The following is a 20,765-nucleotide window of genomic DNA, read 5'->3' on the forward strand; positions in this document are numbered from 1 at the left end:
AAATTGTTTAAAATTCTAGGTTTTTCCGGGTTTTTCAGTGATTTTTGTCCAAAATTACTTATTTTTATAGTTTTTCAAGTTCCAGGTTTTTTCAGCATTCCAGGTTTTGTGGAAGCCCTGCATGTAATGATTTTAACTAGAACTTAAATTGAGGTAATTAAATGTAACATATTTTCCATATAAGTTTTTCATTAAACATTAAAAGTATAGTTTTAAGTTAAGAAAAATATCAAGTCTTTTACACTAAGTAATAAATTAAAAATGCTTAGCAACATAAATATATATTTATACTAACTAGATGGAAAATTGTACAGACTTACTTAATTTGAACATTTAAAACTTGGTCAAAATGACTAATTCAAACTGTTTTTTATCTATAATAGATTATAAATTTTATGCAAAATAAATCAAAACTTTACATTAGTGTATAAAAAAAAGCGTACAATCTTACACTATTTTTAAAGAAATAAATTATTAAAAGTGTGCGGAGTGTTTTTCAACAATGTAAAAAATAATATGAACATGTATTTATTATTACAGAATATTAGGCTTGTTAACTAATATTAAATAAAAAACTGTATTAAATAAAGTACATTTTGAACTGTTGTAAAATAAGTAAAAAAACATATTTAAAAAAATTAGTTATACAAGAGCACCAAGCATAAACAATTTTATTGAAAAAATTTCAAAATACTTTTTATTTATTTAGTTTGTTAGGTGTATATTGTAAAACTTTATGCCAGTTTACAATAATGCAGAAATAAATTGGTTTCAAAAACTCAACTTAATTCTTAAAAGTGATGTGTTTCAACAATTTATTAAATATATGGCTATGCATGAAAAAAAAAACAATGCAATAGAAAAGACAGAGTAATTATTTTTCAAAAATATAAATAAATTAGGTATAATCATATGGAATAAGTAGAAGAAGTAACTCTAACAATGTTGTTATAATAAGAAAAGTTACACAATGAAATGTAATGATAAAAATTTCCAGTATAAAAAGGGTTTAGGAATGTTAATGTTTAAAAAAATAAATATTTTTAGTATTATAAAAGAAAAATTTAACTAAAATATTTAAATCATTATAAAGAAATGCTTTAATTTGAATAAAACTTAAATAAAAGTAAAACAGAACTCAAAGCAATTATATAGAACCTAATTTTCGTAAACATAAACTAAGCTTAGTAAGTAAATCATAATTACAAAAATCGAAACCGATCAACAATTGGTTCGTCATTTGTTTAAAAAGCCGACTTAAACCATCTTCTTAAAAATATTATGAACTTAAAACCGGTTGGAAATTCAAAACTTCGCCGCCTACAACAACGAACGGAACCTTTCTGAAATTCATAATTTCTGATTGTTCATAATTTTCCACCCACTTATATAACACTGCAATCTCTTACTAATGACATTGCTACATTCCCTCTTTCACCTTCCACATGCTCAGCAAGTCCGAGAACACGTCTTGCGCTTGACCCCTGGCCGCGTTGGACTCCGAGCCGCTCCGAGCGACTTTCTGGTCGTTTCGCCGCACCGGGTCCCAGTGGCCGCTCGGACCAGCCTTGGTGGAAGCGTCCACGCTGAACGGGTTGGTCTTTGAAAAGTTGTTTTTTGCCGGCAGCGTCATCGACTTGGGGTTTCTCGGAGCGGGGGTTGGCGCGTAGGAAGCGAAGAGATTGTTGAAAGGGTCCTCTTCTTTTTTCGGGGGAACTTTTTGGCGGTTTTGGGTCGAGAGGGGCGAGTAAGGGTCGAAGTTGTTGAAGCCATCGATCAGTGAGCTTTCGTCTTTCTTTGTTTCGGCGGCTGATGAGAAAACTGTGTCCAACGGACTTGTTTCATGCTTTTTCGTCGCAGCGAAGTTGTTTCCGAAAAAATTGTTTTCCTGTAAAAATAGTTATTTGTAAGCATTGTCTAAATTGCGTCGGCTGCAAATATAAGGCACCTAATAGGTTAGTTTTTATACAGCTGGGTAAGGTGGGTTAGGGATAAAGGTATATATGTTCGTATTATACTGCTGTTTTATTACTTAACCTCATTTGCATAATGTTATGAATGAAAAAGTTTTCAAACCTTACAACTGCAGCCGACTCGTCTAAATCGCCTTAAAACATAAACATTTTCTAGATATTATCGAACTATATTCTAATAACAAAACAATGCTTGTCCTTGTAGGGTTTTTCAGTAATAATTAATAAATTATTAACTTTACAGCACGATCAACAACAACATCCGAGACAACCTACGACTGATTTCGTCCTTATTAGGACACGTCAGGTATGCATAGTCGCAAAAAAACTGTTGAGATCTAACCAAGCGGGATCAAGTACAAAGTACTGAAGCGACCGTTTGTAGGTAAAGTGAAAAAAATTGACACAGCCAAACAATTCACAGCTCAACGTCTCAGACAGTGTCAGCTTATTGTGAGATTATAGTATGTGCCTGACGGATGAGTCCTTATAAAGACGAAACCGGTCGTAGGTTGTCTCTGTTGCTGTTGTTGTTGTTGATCGTGCAGTTCATAATTTATTATTGATGGCGCGAAGCATCTCAACTTTGTTGATGATGGCCGTAATAAATACCAGTTATAATTAACATATGAAAAAATTATTTAAAAAAATAAGTTAAAGATAAATAACTATTTACAGATTTAATTTACAACCTACAGGACCTACAGGATGAAACTTTTTTTTTTCAATTTGAATCTAATAAAATAAAATCTCGAAAATATGTCTACTTTATATAAAATTAGAACTACCATTGTTCAATATAGAACTAAAAATATAACATTGACACATTTATAGCCAGTTTGCAACGAGAATAATTGAAGAGGACAAACTTGAGGTGCGGGTTTTTGTTTTGAAGAATTGTCACTTGTCAACGGTTTGACAGGAGAACTGTCATCTATTAAAGGTATGGAAGGAGTATTGTCATATGGAAAGGGCTGGAGCATGGCCAGCGGAGGCTCTAAAGAAATGTCATCATGCATTGAGGTGAGAGAAGATGTAAAAATATCATCTAGTTCGCTGCCTTGCCTGAAAATAAGTTTGATGAAACATTCATACATAAATATTAACGTTGTTAATAGAAATTAGTGCAAGCTGTTTCGACAAAACATAAACTTTATTGTAATTATATCTTGTAGTATATAATTCAATATAAAAATATAATGACACAAATAATCTTGTATATTCCGAAGAAAATATTCTAAAAAACAATTGTTATTAAACACCATTCGAAATATTTCGATTAAAATACTTTCTATATTGAATATAGTGTAGTCTAAGTGTGTTTGATTATAATTAAAGAATATTTATATATATAAACTATCTAAAAAAATATTACATTCAACTAAATTAGTAGCACTTAAGAACTTAAAAAACATTTAGACTTGTATAAAAAAGTTATTGTAATAAGTTCTTCAATAAAAAATACTCTGCTTTAAAACAAAAATAATTGTTTGAACTAAAATTTAAAAGAAAAATTTAGAATGAAAAGTTACAAAAGTATAAAGTAAAAAGTATGAAATTTAACATTTTTAAACTTAGAATGAAGTCAACTTGAAATTCAAGAAGCTTTTAAATTTTCATGACAGTTTATTTGTGAATCTTATTGATTAAAAAGGAAAGATAAATTTGTCTTTTATAAACAACTGACAATTTAAAAAGTCTTTTTGGCATAAAAAACGTTAACAACTTAGCTGTTAAAGTCTAAATTAAACTTTTTTAAAGCTTTTAAAAATTTAGAATAAGAATAAAATAAAAATAGTTTTACAGTGTGATAAGTTGTTTTCTTTAATATATTAATATTTGTAACTTTATTTTAGTTTCGCAACTAAAGTAATATTTAACAAATAATCCTAGAAAAATTAAAAATCAATTATAAAATGTTCAACAAATAAAATATAAAAAGTTAATGTAGTGAAAAACAATGTTGTAATGCAAATATATTTCAAAAAATATCAAAGAAAAAATGAAAGAAAACTACTTTTACAAAGTATAAAATTAAAAGAACGACTATCACGTTTGATTTTGAAACTTCCACATATAACTTACTTGTTTGTTTGACAAGTTTCATTAACACTTTCAGAAATTCCAGTAGTACCTGCAAATTTTATTAACTTATTTTACCTTGGAAAAGTAATGGCTAGTTACTTGTTTTTATGAGTCATAACATTTTTAAATAGAGCAAGTAGCGTTTGTTTACAGTTGAGAAAAACGAACATGAAAAACTCGTTGTTAATGCTAATAGCTTGTGTAATAACAAATAGTAACTTTTATGTGCTCATTAGCTCACTAAAGTTGCTTTTTACTATGTAGCTCTAAAATAGTTGTAGTTTACGTAATTTTTTTTGGCAATCGCTTATGTACAACTATTTAGTTTTTTTTTAAGTAATAAGTTTAGGTCGTGATTAAAGATAGACTACCTATCAAAAAGCTTTTATGTTAAGTTGTAGTATTAACAAGCTCTATCTAATTAAAAGTTCTGAAAAAGTGATTATCAATAAAACTTATGTTTTACTTTTATTATTTAAAATTAGAAAACACTACTAAACTAAAACTTAGCTTAAATTTTTTTATCAAAAAAAAACAATTTTATGGATTGTACTTATAGAAAAAATTAAACTATTATTTTTATAACTATATTATTCGTACATTATTTTTATAAGGTGGTGGTACCATTAAAATACACAAATAAAATATTTTGTATATAAAATATGAGTTAATTTTAGTAGAGAAGTAAATTTTATACTAATATAAAGTTTATACTACCTACAGAGCTAAACATCATTGATATAGTACAACTATAAATAAAGTTATACAACTTTAAAATATTACACACTGTTTCGCATGTTATAATTTTACTACACATAAAGATATTTTAAAACGTTTAAATTAAGTTACCACTGAAAACTACTAAAAATATAAACCCTTGTCTACTGAAAACCAGTATTAAATAAAATAACAGCATTAACATTAAACAGTTTATACTTAAAGATTTACAATTCATGGATTTATTAAAAAAGCATTTAGTAAAAACCTAAACTATCATTATTTTCTACAAATCATAGGCTTAGTACAAAATTATTGAAGCTAACGGAACAAGCTTTATATATGTATATTTATAAACAAAAAAAGCAAAACAAAAAACATTTTTTTACTTAAATTTGAAAATTGCAATTACATTTAATTTCGGATATATACTTTTGACAATATTTTGAAGCTCAAGTAAGTTTATCATAAGTCAACAAACCTTCTGAAAAGTCAATTAGTAGCTGTGTTGATTGTTTTTTGTCTGGTGAGTTATTTTCACTGCTAGTCAAACTGCCCATCTGTAGAAATTAAACAAAATTCGATACCCATTGGAAATGCGTAGTTATACGCGTAACAAAATATATCAAATCAAAAAAAACATTTATAATTATTGGTATTTCATACTTTAACTAAAATATTTATTTAAGTTAGCTAAAATTTGTTTGGCTTTTTATTGATTAATAAACAAACTATATAGTTAAACAGTAGAATAAGTTATTTAAGGAAAAAATAGAATAGACAAATAAAAACTGAATAAACAAAAAAATAATAATTTTAACTTCTTCAAACAAAAGTGAAATAAATAATTAAAAGAAAATAATAGTTAAAATCATCTAGTGCAAGGTTTCCCAAACTCATTTTCATAGGCGCCCCTTTGGCAAAGATTTGAAAAATAAACACCCATCATTGGGTAACACCCTTTTACTAGCTATCAACCCATTTACTGTTTTATCGCCTTACTAACTAACGCCGTCTGATAACCAAAACAGGGCAATATCGGTCGCTTTGGGAAACCCTGATGTGGTGACTAAACATTCAAAGACCTAACAAGTAGGTAAAACACATAACTGAAATAAGTTAGAACCAGTTTCGGTAAAAAAAATTGAGTTTATCCTTAACAATAACTCAAAGCGCGGCATCATAAAGTTTCTCCCCAACTAGCAACAAAAAAAAAATTTGTAAATATTTTCTTTTTTGAAATATACCGTATTAATTTTATATGTTTTGGTTTTAAGAAAACAAATAGAGAGATCTCAACTACTGGAGGAGAAATAATGGATTTTTTCTTTCAAGAACTTATTTTACAAACTAAGTTTCGGTCAAAGACCTCGTCAGTGCTTAAATAAATGTAAAATTTTTATACCGTATTAATGTAAAAACAAACGTTTTTTTGAATTTCATCAAACTGCTCGTTCATGTCGTCCACGATGCTCGTGTCGGGAAAGTGGAACGCGTCCGACAGCGTCCTGGAAAACTTACCGCAAGGTGGCGTGTCAGCTCGCTCGCTGGATGGCGTGGTGGCGTCCTGATCGCTGGATGACGATTTGAAGTCCATCGGGGTGTAGACGCGAGTGCTGATTACAATTGAACTTGTTTACAAATTTAATTTTTGTTGTGATTAATGTGTGTTGATCGCTTTTGAGTTAAAAATAAATTCTAATGTTTTTTTAAGAACTTTACAGGAAACTTTACTGTATAAAATAAAAGTGCAAGTTGAATAAACATAAATAGTGTAACACTATTTTATGCGATAACTATGAGAAAAGTATGAGTTAATCACACAGCCCCAGATATATTGAATAAACAGGATAAATAAATCAAATTTTAAAATTTAGCATCCGAATCAAGGTAATTATTTTTCAGTAAACTATTGTTATATTTATAAGTTTACATAAAAATTTATCAAAAAAAAATCATGATTTAAATATCAATCTAAAAACCATTCTAAATTAATGTTATCTGATAAGTTTTTAATTAAAAGTGAATGCTTTTGTTTTTTTAAAGAATTTTACAGGAAATTTTACTGTACTAAATATAAATCAAGTTTAAACATATTTATTTTAGTACTATTTTATAACTTTAATTGTGAAAAAATTATGATTAAATCAAGCAGCCCTAGTTAAATTCTATAAAAAAGTAAAATAAATTTAATATTTACAATTAAGCATGCAAAACGAGATAACTATCTTACAAAAAACTGTTGATATACTTAATACTTTTTCATGAAAGCTTCTCAATCAAAGTCAAGCTAAAAAACATGCTAACCAAAAATATTCTACAAATGAAAAATATGAGTTAAAAAACAATTTTAGTTGCACTCCATAAACAGGACACTTTCATTTACTACTTTTAAGTATTTCACAGATCATTATTGATACTTACGGACAAAAATTTTTCAAAGAAAAGTCATAATTAGAGAATATCAAGGTAAAAACATGCTAAACAAAAAAATATATTAAAAATAGTTTGAAATATTTTAGTATAATTTAACTAACTTGAGTTTGTTTTAATAAAATAATTAATTTAAAAAACGGTTAACAGCGTTGCAGTAAAAAGTAATAATTGTATACTACACTCTTTACTTCAAACATAAAAACAACAGTAATAATAAAAAATAAATCCATTTTAAATTTAGCAAAAATATATGACAGTTTTAAAAAACTATCTTTATAAAGAAAAATTTTAAACTCCAGGTAACTGTTAGTAGTTACATGCTTTCAACATTTATTAAAGAAAAAATGTAATAATTTTGTCAAATCAAAAGCAAGCGAAATAAAAATAAAACTAATTTTAATATTATTTTAAATATTTTTTCATATAAAAATTAAGTAATAAACTAATAATAAAAACATATACAAGTACTTAAACAAACTTTAAGAAGTTTTATGAGTAGTTAATTCAATAACTTTTAGTTGGAATGTAGTCAATAACTGATTGTTAACAAAACAAAATGATGACCAAAAAAAAAAAACTACAGATCTTATAAGCAATAACGCATAACTTTCATACCAAACAAGCATGGTGCAACATTTAAACAAAAAAAGGTATTTTTAATTTAACATGCTTTTACATTAACACTTGTGCATTATTTTCAAGGTTTTGTTTTTAAACACAAAATACCGGGAAATTTTTCTTGATTGTCTTTTTGTAAATTTGGGGGGCGGGGGTCGAGGCGGCGGGTTCCTTTTCGGTACTTTCCTTCTATTGAAACAGTTTTGAAAAAAATGTACCTTAGTTTCGATTATTAATACTTCTAATATATTTTGTTTTGGCTTTGAGTAGCGCCTTAAAGTTTTGCTCGAAAAACAATCAAACTTGTATTGATGGATTTGAAAAAATATATAACTGCTTATAATTTCTCAAAAACAGTAAAAACGCACCAAAGAAAAATAAAGAGAAATTAAGTTTGCTAAATTAAGAAAACCAAAAACTTGACAGCCAATTTTACCAATTAAAACAAAACTGTTTCGTTGAGATTGCTTCAAAATTTCATGAATTAAAAACAACTGTTGCTTCGACAAAATTCTAAACAGCTATTAACTAAATTGGAAAGTTAGCAATAAAAACAACCGAACGACAATGAGAAAACGAACCTGTCATCAACTGAATTGGCTTGTAGACGAGGCTGTATTGACGGGGGTCTCGTCGGTCGTAGCTGCAACAGTTTGTTGTAAATAGTTTATATGCAGTTTCTCATGGCTGCTTTGTCACATTCAAGTGATTGTTACTTATTTCTAAAGCATTGTTGTTTGTACATAAAAAAGTTTATATTGGACAAAAGAGGAACTTTACCAATTAAAAAAGTAAATACTTTATTATATGAAATATATAATTTACACTAAATAAAATAAAGACATATACACAGTCAACTAAGTTCAAAACGAAAACACTGCAAAACCAAACAAGCGCGTCAAAAACCTGTGAAATAGCAAAAACTAACTCTTTGTGGTTCCTCAGCCAATGTTTTGGACCTGACGAACGCAGGTTTCTCGCTTTGGGGGTTTTTGAGCTGGTTGGACAGGTTCTTCATGTTGTGGCGGGCCTGTACGAAACGTGCGAGCTTTGCACACTATATACAAAAATACAAGCAGTAGAAATTAGCTTTGATTTGAAAACACTCACAAACATATGGTTTTTATATTAATGTATTTTGATTTTGTTAAGTATTCTTTTAACTTATAAATTAAGAGTTTAAATTAAGTAAAGCAAAAAAATATGAAACGAGCTGCCTTAACAAATTCATTTAGATTTAATTGCAAATTAAGTTTTTTTTTGTTATAACTTACTGAGCTCAAATATTTTATTAAAATATTTGGAATGTAAATAAAAAAAAATCGACATGAAAAAAAAACTGCTATAAAGTTTTACTTTATAGCTTATTAATTAAAAGCGTAAACTTTTAAGTAAAAAATTATTTAAAATAACATAAAGTTTTTAACAAAAGAAAGTTTACCACATTTTCTGCGATCTTAAAAATCTGTAAAGCAGTAAAATTTTAATTAAATGTGCAACACACAATTTTTTTTTCGGAAAAAAATTACAAGACCTAACCTTTTTGACTTGAGACATTAAAACGTTTCCTCCTTTCTAAAAAAATTAAAGTTCATTGAAAAAAATAATACGAATGAAAGTTATTACAGCTATGTTACTTTTTAATTAGATTAATATGCAAAAACTAATTATGTTCCAAAAAATACCAAAGATAAGTTTTATTCAAAAAAACTGTACTTTTAAAGTAATTTACAAAAAGTAACTTAAAATTACTTTTCTAACATTTTTCTGATAAATTTATTATTATACGTTTGGTTGTTTAAACAAGCATTTCTACTTATAAATAAAAAACAAATATGATAAAAACAAATTATACAGTATCCTTCTTTTATTGTACCGACAATTGTTTCTTTGTGTTAACGGATTAACACACTTCAACAGGGTTCTGTAAAAAAAATAAACACTGTAAAAAAAGAATAGAAGCTAAAGTAGGTATAAGCATGTGTTCATTAAAATTAAAATTAAATAATTTTTACATACTTTTAGAGGTTAATAGTTAATAATAGGTAAAATACCTAATTTTTTACTTAAGTTATGTTCAATCATTGGCAACGGTAAAATAAATTTGAATTTAGTTATTCTTTCAATTAAAGTAAGCGGTTTGTTTATATTATGATTTGTTATTTTGTTGTATATTTTAGTATACTTTTATACTTAATTTAGACTTAACAACTACAAATTTTATATAGTTTTTTAACAGTCGGATTTAATATTAAGTATTTTACCTATTATCAACTCTTAACCTCTTAAAATATGTAGAAATTATTTTATTTTAATTTTAACGAACACATGTATACACCTACTTTAGCATCTATTGTTTCAATACAGTATTTAATTTTTTACAGAACCCAGTTGAAGTGTGTTGATTCGTTAACACACAGAAATATATGTTGGTACAATAAAGGAAGATTACTGTATAATTTGTTTTTATATATTAATCTTATGGATAAAACATAAATACAAATTTTATCTACTTACTTGTTATTAAGTAATTAATTTACTATTTCTGTTTGAAAAAATAAGAAAATTAAACTGTTTAATTAAATATTCATAAAATTCGAAGTCTAGAGAAAATAAGCAAAGTGGTGTTTATAACAAACTTTAGTTTCACTTTAAATATTAGCATCAAGGTCACTTTTGCACGGAGGGTCACTTTTGCGCGAAGGTTTATTTTTTTACGAAGTAAAGTAGATATATATAACAAGAATAAAAAATAAAAATGAAAAGCTAGAAATATAAAATAAACAAAAAAAAAAAGTTACTAACCGAGGGTAAGGGTTAGGATAAAACCCTATAAAGAAAGAAAGAAATAAGAAAAATTAAAAAAAATACAATTTCTACAGATTTCTACCTTAACTTCTCAAATTTTTCTTTACAATATTTATATTTTACAGAAGCCAGTTGAAGTGTATTAATCCATTAACACACAGAAACATATGTCGGTACAATAAACTAAGGATACTGTATAATTTGTTTTTATTATGCATTCCAGTGAACTTGTTTCACTGGAATCTTTTGTTAACAAACACTTAAATTTATATTTTGAACAATTAAAAAACAAACATAGTATTTCACGTATACAAACAAACCTTGGCAAAGTCCATCCAGTCGTTTTTCTTGAGGTCGTCCAAGCTGTTGATCTCTTGTTCGAAGCTGCCGCTGAAACCCACACCCGTGTTCAGCATGATTATCCGCCCTTCCACGAACTCCTTGAAACACTGCAATTGAGACAGGTTCCTATAGAACTCCTTCTGAGATGTGGATCTGTGCAAAAAAATTTAAATCAATAATGAATGTGAATTTTTAAAAAGTCTTTAAGAAATAGTCCGAGCTTTTTTTAAATACTTTTTTTTGTTGATAAAAATATTTTTTATCTCGTAAAACTTTAGAATCAAAAGTAAAGCTTTTGTGACCGTAAATTACTTTAAATTAACTATTTTGTAAAGAATGTCTATATGTACTTTTTTTAAATAAAAAAGACATCACAATTTTATTTTCAAAATACTGTTCTATAAATATTAGCTCATATGATTTACCAATTATATTTATATACATACTCTACCTCATTGGCAACACCAAAAGGTAAGAATAAAATATTTTAATACAATGTTTTTATTTACAAATACTTAAATGCATGAATATCAAGAATTTGAGCTAAGATATAAATAACTGGATTTTTTAAAGTTAAAAGACAAACTTCGCTTCTATTTTTCAAAATTATACTATTTTAATTATTAAACAAAAATTCAATAATTTAAGTTTTAAGGAAACTTTTTAAAATACAAAAAATTATTTAGTATGAAATTAGGGACTATGTGTACATAAAACAATTGTTAAAATCAATATTAAAACTGTAAAAAATGACTTTCACAATATTAAAACTAGTTGTTTAAATTTTCTCACGGTAAATTTATGATAAAAACATTTTATAACATTCATCTTTACTACAAAAAAAGTTTTAAAATTTGTTCTTATCACTAAACCATCAACAATGAGATATCTATAGTTTTAAATAGTATTAAATTAAAACATAAGATTTTAATTCACCAAAGTCTTAGATTTTATTTCAAACTTACTGTAATTACACAAAAACTACAATCATCTACAACTTGTTACAACAAACTCACTTGAAGGATTCCAAGAAGCAATCTTGATCGAAGACGAGGTTTTTGTTCTCATGCAGCCTGATACCGTTTCTGTAGGGTCCGAGCAGCCTGGCCTGCATCTTGAGGTAGGCGAGCGACAGGTTGGTGCCTTGCCTTATATCAGGCTTCTTCAGCAGGGAGTTCAAGTACAAAGCCTGCAAAGCATTGAAGTAAGTAAAGTGCTTAAGATACTAAAGGTAGGACTTTAATTTTACTGACTGCTGTTAACAGTTCAGCAACTATTAACAGATGTTGTTGACAGTTCAGCAACTAAATTGAAAGAAAAAAGTTATAATTATAAAGTTGTATGATACTTGATTTACTTAGATATATTTGAAATAATAGCTAAAATTAAAATAATTCATTGAAGATTTAGTGACGGTTTTATATAGAATTAGAAAAATCTAATTAAAATTAGCTTCGTTTTTTCTTAGGTTAATTACATAACAAACAGGAACTTTTATACAAACTTTAAAATTTTAAATTTAATAAAATTCGCTAAACAAATTTAAATACATAACGAAAGTAACTAACAGAATCACTGGGAAGGTCTCCCAGATCATCATAAAAAGTCTGAAATTTTTCTTCATCGATGTACAACACTGCTATCTCTTCACCTTGTGATATCATCTTTTCCACCTAAGCGTAACTTAGTTTTGTAAATCAATTTGAAAACAGATTTCGAATTTTATGGTCTATTTTTGATCATAAAAAAAATCTAAAAATATCAAAATTGTTGACTTTCATTAAAAACATCAGCATTTACACAATAAAAGGAGCCTCGAAATATTTCCAATTAAAAAACAATAACCACTTTCTTTCAAACAAACCTGCGGCATGACGGAGGAGTGCACGCCGATGATGAAGGGCATGGGAGCGTACACGTGATCGATCATTTGAGGGGGAAGCACCGGAATGAAGATGTGTTGCCAGTGCATGGGACGGAGCAGGGACTCGGCACTGTACACGCACGCTGTCAACTGTGTTTGTTATTAAAATAGTTTATTATCAAATTCAATCAGTCGTACAGTGTAAAACACTTGTTTCTTTTTATTGTAATTTGTTACCAGTTTCTATTGACTGTAAAGAATTTTTTTCAATAGGTTGGGGTTTTTGTGTTTTTATTTTGACTAATTTCAATATGACAAGCTTTGATAAAAATTTCAATAAACCCTTGTTTTGCTGCTGTTAGTAGGTTAGAGCTGTTTTAGGTATAACTTGAAAACAATGAAGAATATAAAACTAACAAGTTTTTTTATTTTTTTAGACAAAATAAAGCTGTAAATATTTTCTAACATTACAAAAAATAGGAAAAAAAAATTCTAATTATTTAATATAAACTGATTATAGTTTTATTTCGTGGTTTATAAACTTTATAAGACTTAAATGAAACAAATAGTTTCAAAAAATTTTTGTACTTTTGACACCATTAAACAAACTACAATTAAATAGCAATGTTTAAGTAAATTTTACAGAAAAACATATAAAAATAATCTAAAAATTAATAGCCTTATTTTCTTCAAAGCAATTTATCAATAGAAGGATTTATTAAGTATTACTCAAAGAGTTGTTCAAATCTTAATAATTTATAAGAATTTTAAAAGTTTCAATATTTGAGTTTATTTTCAAGTTAAAAAACCAAAGTTTATAATAACTTTAGAAAAAATTGTTTTCGTATAGTCTTTCCTTAAGATTTTTATTTAATTGATTTTCCTAGTTATTACATTAATAAAAAACTATTTCTTATATACATTTAAAATAAATAAAAAATAAAAAGTTAGAAACTTTTTAGTAAAGCCACCTTTAAATCTCTTAGTAATGTCAAAAAACAACAAAATTGCTAAACAAAGTTTTTTTTAGATATTTCAGACGTTAAACAAACAATAAATTTTATGAAAACCAACAGTGCTGAGGTGGTTCGAGGTGAACACAATCCTCCGTTCGTTCATCATGCTGGCAAACACCTGCAGCATCAGCCCCCGGTCCACGGCGAGCGTGTACTCAGATATGTTCCTCTGTCATCAAAAAAATGCAGTTATACGTTTTTAAACTCATAAACGGTTTCAAGTTATATTAAGAAGACCAAGGAAAACAAAAATGACATAAACAACTTGCGTGTGACCATTTATGTAAACTAGGGATGGAAAATTTTCTGTTTAGTGGAATAGATTTACAAGAAAATGTCTGGTTGGGAAAAGTAAATTCAATTTGTTTTGCAGAAAGTATTTTACTGATAAACTTAGTTTACTATAAATTTTAATGAAATATTAAAAATTTTAGTTGTGCAGCTTCAAATTTATGAATACAAAATCAACTTACATTTTCAGGTATAGATGGCATTGATATAGGACAAGGTGCATCGAATGTAATAGTCTGTAAAAAATTATACAAGCTTAAACTATGTTGAGTAAAAACAATCTTATAAATAAACTTAATTAGTTTTAAAACACATTGATAAGATCACCTGGTTTATGAAAACTTTTTCATTCACTGCAGGTTTATCCAACTTGATCAAAGTGTCAAGAAAAGACTTCAAACCGTCTTCACCGCTGCTCATCAACAGCTCGTGGCTGTAGTTGAGTATTTTGTAGAATATTTCAAACCATGGCAGCAGGCTTCCGAGGCAGTAGCAAGTGTTGGTGGAGGGAATGTATTTACAGAAGCCAAACTGGAAGTTTCCGTCCAAATCGGTGAAGGTAAATGTGAAGTGGCCGCCTCGAAGTGTGCTGTAGTCAAAATAAATAAACTTATTTTCACACTAAGAACTATTTAAGGTCTTTAAGAAAACAAAACTTTTTTTTTCTGGTCAAAGGTTAACACTTTATAACACGGTTAAAAAATGAATTACTTATTGTTAAGTTAAAAACTTAGCTATCTTAATTCTTAGTAATTCCTTAAAAAACCCAGTTATTAAAAGCTTAAAACTTATACAAAATAAAATAGCTTTTGTAGCTAACAATAACGAAATATTTGTAAAATCAAAAGCTGAATAGTTTTAAACACTACATATGTGAAACATGTGTTTAAAAAACAGAACAAATTTGGGTTCTTTTGAAAAATATACTTATAATAACATAAAAATTCAACTAAACTCTATTACTAACATATTTTTTATATATAAAATCAGCACCAAAAGAGAATAAAAATATACTATAATTCTTTAAGAATAATTAAAAATGTATAAAATAATATCTACATTTATAATGCTTAATAAAAAGTGAAAACCAAACCTCGAAGTCACATTAAATGGGAAGCAAAAAGGTAATGATTTTTGAACCATTTCCTGCAAAATTATAATAATCATTACTGTTTGTAAAATGGTCTCTTTAAAAAAAATGCAACAAAAGTATGCTTCTTTTAATACTTGATATAGCCATGTGATAAAATAATTTTACTTACATCTTCAACAGACTGGGAATTCTCAGGAGGATATCTAAACTTTATTTCACATCCTAAAAAGTTTTAATAAATTTATTGAACTTTTTTTCAGAAACACCTGTATGATTTTCATTTTAATAATAAAATTGGATACTAAGTTGAGATAAGATATATAATCTACTATTTAAAAAGTTCAAGCATAATTACTTTCCATGTAATTATAATTGATAAGTAAAACCATTAAATACTATTAACAAAAGTTTCTTAAAAAAATAAGTACTATTTCATACATAACTATAAAAGACTAACCACATTTAGTTGATGTATTGTGCTCAAGAACAAGAAAGTATTGAAAAATCTTTTTTACATCTTTTCTGTTTAATACATTAATACTCAATGGTTTATTATGTTTTTAAAGTTTTTTAGAACTTAAAAAACTAAAAACAATTTTGTTTATAACAAAAGTACAATCATGCAATTTAAATCTAGGACACCTTTTGTAAAAAGTAGATACCTTAACTTACAAAACTAAAACACCTTTATTCAAAATAGCATCAAGAAATGTGTTTTTATAATTTTCAAACAAAAAACACACTTAGTTATAGTTGTTTCAAAGTTAATTTGAAGCTAGTTTCTTTGAAGTCTACATTTTTTATACTTTATAAGATATTAGCTTATCTACCAAAAATATTAAAGTACACTTAAACTAGACTAAGTGTTTAATTTTCAAATAAAAATAATTTCAATTTAAATTAAAAAAAAAAAGTTCTTAACACCTGTAGATAGTAAAACGTTTTTAAGTTAACACAAAAGAGTACATTTTGTAAAAATTAACAAGCTTTACCTTAATCTTGAACCATGGCAATCTAGATACTCTGTTTTAGCATGAAAAGTCATGGCAAGGTATGATTGTTTGACAACATATAATTATCTCAATAGCATTTTTCAAAATAGTTAAAAGTACAATAAATTAAAATAAAATATCTGCAACATATAAAAGGATTTTTTTTTGTACAATTCAAGTAACATTTTTACTTATAAATAACAACTTACAGAAAAAGTAAAATAAAGTATATGTTATACAATGACAAACAGATTTTTTTTAAATGAGTTGTTTTAAATTTTTCATATCTAAAAACTATTAGCTTTTTAGTATATAATTAAGTTGCCTGTACTATTTTAAAATCATCAAGAAATTGGTTACTATCTCTAAAATAACTTTTAAAACTATATTTACCAGTATATTTAATACATGTATAAAAGTAATTGTAAAAACCACTTATTATTATGTAAACTACTTAAATTTATACATTTTTCGAAATTAAAATCACTAGTTTTATATAACAGTAATAAAGCATTAACTTTATCAACAGTCAACTGAAATTGAATTAATAACAATAAAACTTATATACATTTTTTTAAATAATATTAATTTTCAATATCATTGACAATTTTTTTACCTGACACTTTTGGTAAATATAAAAAACTTATGACATGCTATAAGTGCCATATAAATACTAAAACGTTTATGTTCTCAATTTCAAAGTTTGATTTTTTAATCTATAGCAAAGACTAATTTCTTATTAAAATTAGAATTTCATATTATCCAACTCAAATTTAAATGAAATACACATTTTGCAGTTAATAGTTTAATTTAAAAATTATAAAGTATAATTTGACAGCACCAATTATCAGTTGGAGTTATAAATAAATTGGTAAGGTATTATTTAATTAAAACTATTGTATTCATTATACTTGGAAGTTAAGCATAAACTGTTCAGGGTTGCCACTTTTTTGATAAAAAAACTAGCCTGAGTGACTAAAAACTAGCCTGACTTTATAAAACAACCTAAAAAAAATTGTACTTTTGTTGCAAATATCTTAAAGCTAATGTTCATTTTGCACAGTTGTGTACATAAAATATTTTATAGTAAGCATAAGATAAAGAATATGAATAAAGTTATGTTATACTATCAAAAACATTAAAAACTTTAAAAAATAAACATCTGAAAAGAAAATATTTATAGTGCACAAATTTTTATCATTGATATAATGTACACAGATTTTTCAATAATTCACTGTTCTAGGCAAAGTATCTTAAAGTTCTGAGGACCAATGCTTTGTACTTTTATATTACTTCTACTTTCTTCGGGTTGCCAAATATTTTTTGTAAATTTCTTCCAGGTTTTTAAAATCAAGTTTTCTGGACATTTTAAGTATAAAATTTAATTCAAGGAAAAAACTTGTTTTAAATAGTAACATTGAAATGATACTGTAAAGTTAATTCAAACATGTTTTTTTTAATTGTGAAAAATTTTCAAATGACACAGAAAAAACTTATCTTTTTGATAACTTTTTGCATTTAATCAAAACTTGGTTACTTTAAATGTGAAAACAGTTTAAATTTCTTAGTATTTTATTGATTTTTCTTCTAAATTGTAGCTTTGTTTTTGCAAAACTTCTCAAATTCTAGGTTTTTTGCCTAGATTATCAAATACAGATTTCTGAAGGACTCCAGGTTTTTTGGAAACCCAGTTTGTTTTTAACTCACAAGGAGCAGAACAGTAAAATAATTATATGTGTTTACAAAAGAATATGAAAAAAAAAACTTTTTATATTTGTAAAATGCAACAAATCTTTAATTTTATCTTTAAATTTATATTAAATTAGTAAAAAAAAAGATGTAGTATTAGACATAAGTTAACTATAAAATATCAGAACATTTAGAGTTGTATCAACTAAAAATTCCTTAAAACTAACATATATTTTACAAAAAATCTTAAAAATAGCTTGAAAAAACCTAGTCTGACTTTTTCAGTAACACTTAAAATGTTTCAAAAAAACCTGAAAGTGTTTCAATTGTGTCTGTTGGTTTTCTTATGTACATATAAATGCATACATTATGCTTAGAAAATCCTATGACAAATGACTTGATATTTTTTTAATGTTATCATTTTCATTCTGATTTTTTTATTAAAACTTAACAAACCTTAACAAATTAAGTTAAATTTTTTGTAAAACACATAAAACAACAATTTATAAATCTAATAGACCTTCTAAAATAATAATAAATACAAGTTTAACATTTTGTTTTATATAAAATTATATCAAATACAAATACTTTTGTTTTCAAAAAAAAGCTCAGTTACTAATACTTGATGCAAAATATAAAATTGTTAATACTGGAAACTAGCCTAGATTTAACAAAATAAAAATTTAGTGCTAAATTTTAATTTTTAGTAACAAAATAAAAATTAAGGTTTAGTACTACAGAATAAAGAAAATCATAACTGATAAAAAAGATATGTATATATATATGCATATTTATAATATAAAAAAACAACTAGTTTTCAAAACGTTTACTTAGTTTTGATGCTTTATGCATCTCCTCAGAACAATAATAAAGAACAAAGTAAGATTTTTAAAGAATAAAACAAAAAAACACATTGTGACGTTTTAACTAAAATTGAATAATTTTAGTTAGCCTATTTTAAAATACAACTTATGTACAAGTTAACTTATCTTTGCTTTGTTTGTTCTTGTTTTTAGATTTATTTTGTTGTTTTTTTTTTGTTATTATTTAGTGGTTTTGGTTCTTTTGAAATACATATATATATATGCATATATATATTTAAGCTAAAATGTTATTGAACTTTAGATGAGCTTTGTATAAAACAGGTTTATGTATAAATATTCAGATTACATTAAATTGATCTGAGTTATTTTTTAAAATCAAACTAGTTAGTTTATTTGGCCAGAGTTAGTTAACAGTTTTAACAAAGCAAAAACATAAAAATTATTAAGAGCATAATTAATTCAAATTATATAACATGTTAAACAGTTCTTTTTTCTTATGGTAAATAACATCAGTCTCAAAATATATCCCTTGCAGCAATAAACGTCCTATTTCAATTCACAACATTTAACATAGATATTTAGCATAAAAACAGTATGCACATTAAAATAAGCATATAATTTTTTTTTTGTTTTCTAAACTATCAATTCATTAGTTACCTATAACAAACCATTGATAAAAACAACGTTTTTTAATTAGAACTCTTTCATCAAAATTGTTTGTTTGTTTTCAATTTTGGAATCTTACATAGTAAGGTGAATTTTATTGATTAAATGGCTTTTATAGATAATATTTATTTGCAGTGAACGCATAATAAAATTAATGAAAACAGTTCAGCAACAAATGTGCATTCAAAATTTAATTAATAAAAATTAATTTATGTTTTATTTAAGCTTGTAACTGTCCTGGATAAAACGTTAAACGGTATCCAAGTGGTGTGCGACTCGACATCCAAAATATTTTTTCGTGCACCAAGTAACTAAACATTTTGAGCGCTTTTATTTATCGTTCAATAAACAATACATATAACTATATATATATTTATTTAATTATATAAAAACTATAATTTAAACAGCTGTTTCACACATTGAAATGTAAAATTTCATGTGATCGTCAGTAAGTTACAGTTTATTATAATAGTGAACAGAAATTTCGATTTTAGAATTTTCATAATAATTGTGACGTAGTAATGGTACAGTTTATTGTACGATTAGCTGAATTTTAGTTTTTCTATAATTAAATAAATATTAAGCTCCAATTTGATTTGTCGAGCACTATCGATCAGAACTTTGTATAAAACCTTTAATAACTATATATATATATATATATATATATATATATATACCGATCGCTTTTAATAAGATAAAAATTCATACTAACTTTGATAGTTTCAAGATAATTCATAACTACTACAAGTTTTCTTACTATACGAACTTTAGAAAAAAAATTACAATGGTTAGTATTCCAATAACTTAACAACTTTGTCTTGGACCTCTGTCAGCTGCAAGTTCTAGGCGCTTTTGATCAGCTAAGTATTGGTTTAAGGTTGTATAACCAAAACTTTTTTTCTTTTTTTTTCTTTTATTATAAGTTAATTAGAAGACGAAAAATAGGTAATCGAAAATTTTGTTCCAAGGATCTGGTGTGAAAAAAAAACTTCCGATTATCGAGTCATACACCCCGATACAGTTTAATTGTCCAGAACTATTATATGTGCCGGATTTATTATATGCTTGAGTAAAATAGGTTAAGGCCTAGGGATAAGGGTATAGGTTGAAAATTTTTAACACAAATGGTTATGGATAGGGGTTAAAATGTTAACAATGTACTGCTGTGTTTTTATATTATTTGCTTTATAGCATGGATGAAAATTTCAAAATCCATCCATACTACTGCAGTCTGCACCCATTGGATCAGTTTGCCAGAATAAAATGGAAAAAAATGCAGAGAAGATACATTTGAGATAGTAGAAGATATTGAGTTAATAAAATGTGCTTTTTCTTAATTGTACTTTTAAAA

The 20,765-nt window shown here is 26.2% G+C and overlaps 1 protein-coding gene across 4 annotated transcripts; it reads right to left on the minus strand.

Moving 5' to 3' along the window:
- Window positions 1–734: 734 nt before the first annotated feature.
- Window positions 735–16,371, minus strand: LOC145848033 (DENN domain-containing protein 1B-like). 4 transcript variants are annotated; one of them, XM_082953835.1, is made up of 20 exons: window positions 16,236–16,371; window positions 15,701–15,765; window positions 15,413–15,465; window positions 15,244–15,296; window positions 14,478–14,739; window positions 14,333–14,386; window positions 13,918–14,028; window positions 12,844–12,993; window positions 12,548–12,652; window positions 11,996–12,168; window positions 10,958–11,132; window positions 9,369–9,404; window positions 8,758–8,859; window positions 8,411–8,472; window positions 7,938–8,018; window positions 6,202–6,391; window positions 5,257–5,335; window positions 4,059–4,107; window positions 2,843–3,038; window positions 735–1,888 (listed from the first exon to the last, which is right to left on the minus strand). In XM_082953835.1, the coding sequence occupies exons 1-20, from the start codon at window positions 16,286–16,288 to the stop codon at window positions 1,421–1,423; spliced, it is 2,517 nt and encodes an 838-aa protein (XP_082809961.1). In that variant the 5' UTR covers window positions 16,289–16,371; the 3' UTR covers window positions 735–1,420. The 4 variants fall into 4 exon arrangements, with proteins under 4 accessions (XP_082809961.1, XP_082809942.1, XP_082810004.1 ...); XM_082953816.1 differs by having other exon boundaries at window positions 8,758–8,886; XM_082953878.1 differs by lacking the exon at window positions 8,758–8,859.
- Between the last annotated feature and the right edge of the window lie 4,394 nt (window positions 16,372–20,765).

This window comes from Thalia democratica, chromosome 1 (genome assembly GCF_965202585.1).
Source record: "Thalia democratica chromosome 1, ktThaDemo2.hap1.1, whole genome shotgun sequence".
Lineage (NCBI taxonomy): Eukaryota > Metazoa > Chordata > Thaliacea > Salpida > Salpidae > Thalia > Thalia democratica.

Bases quoted from the DNA above. Each gene is read 5' to 3' on its own strand.
- LOC145848033 (XM_082953816.1), bottom strand. From the start codon at position 16,288: ATGACTTTTCATGCTAAAACAGAGTATCTAGATTGCCATGGTTCAAGA. The intron at 14,029-14,332 runs GTAAGTTGATTT...TTTTGATGACAG, and splicing joins TGCCATCTATACCTGAAAAT to AGGAACATATCTGAGTACAC. The intron at 8,887-9,368 runs GTTAGGTCTTGT...TTTTGTATATAG, and splicing joins TAATGTCTCAAGTCAAAAAG to TGTGCAAAGCTCGCACGTTT.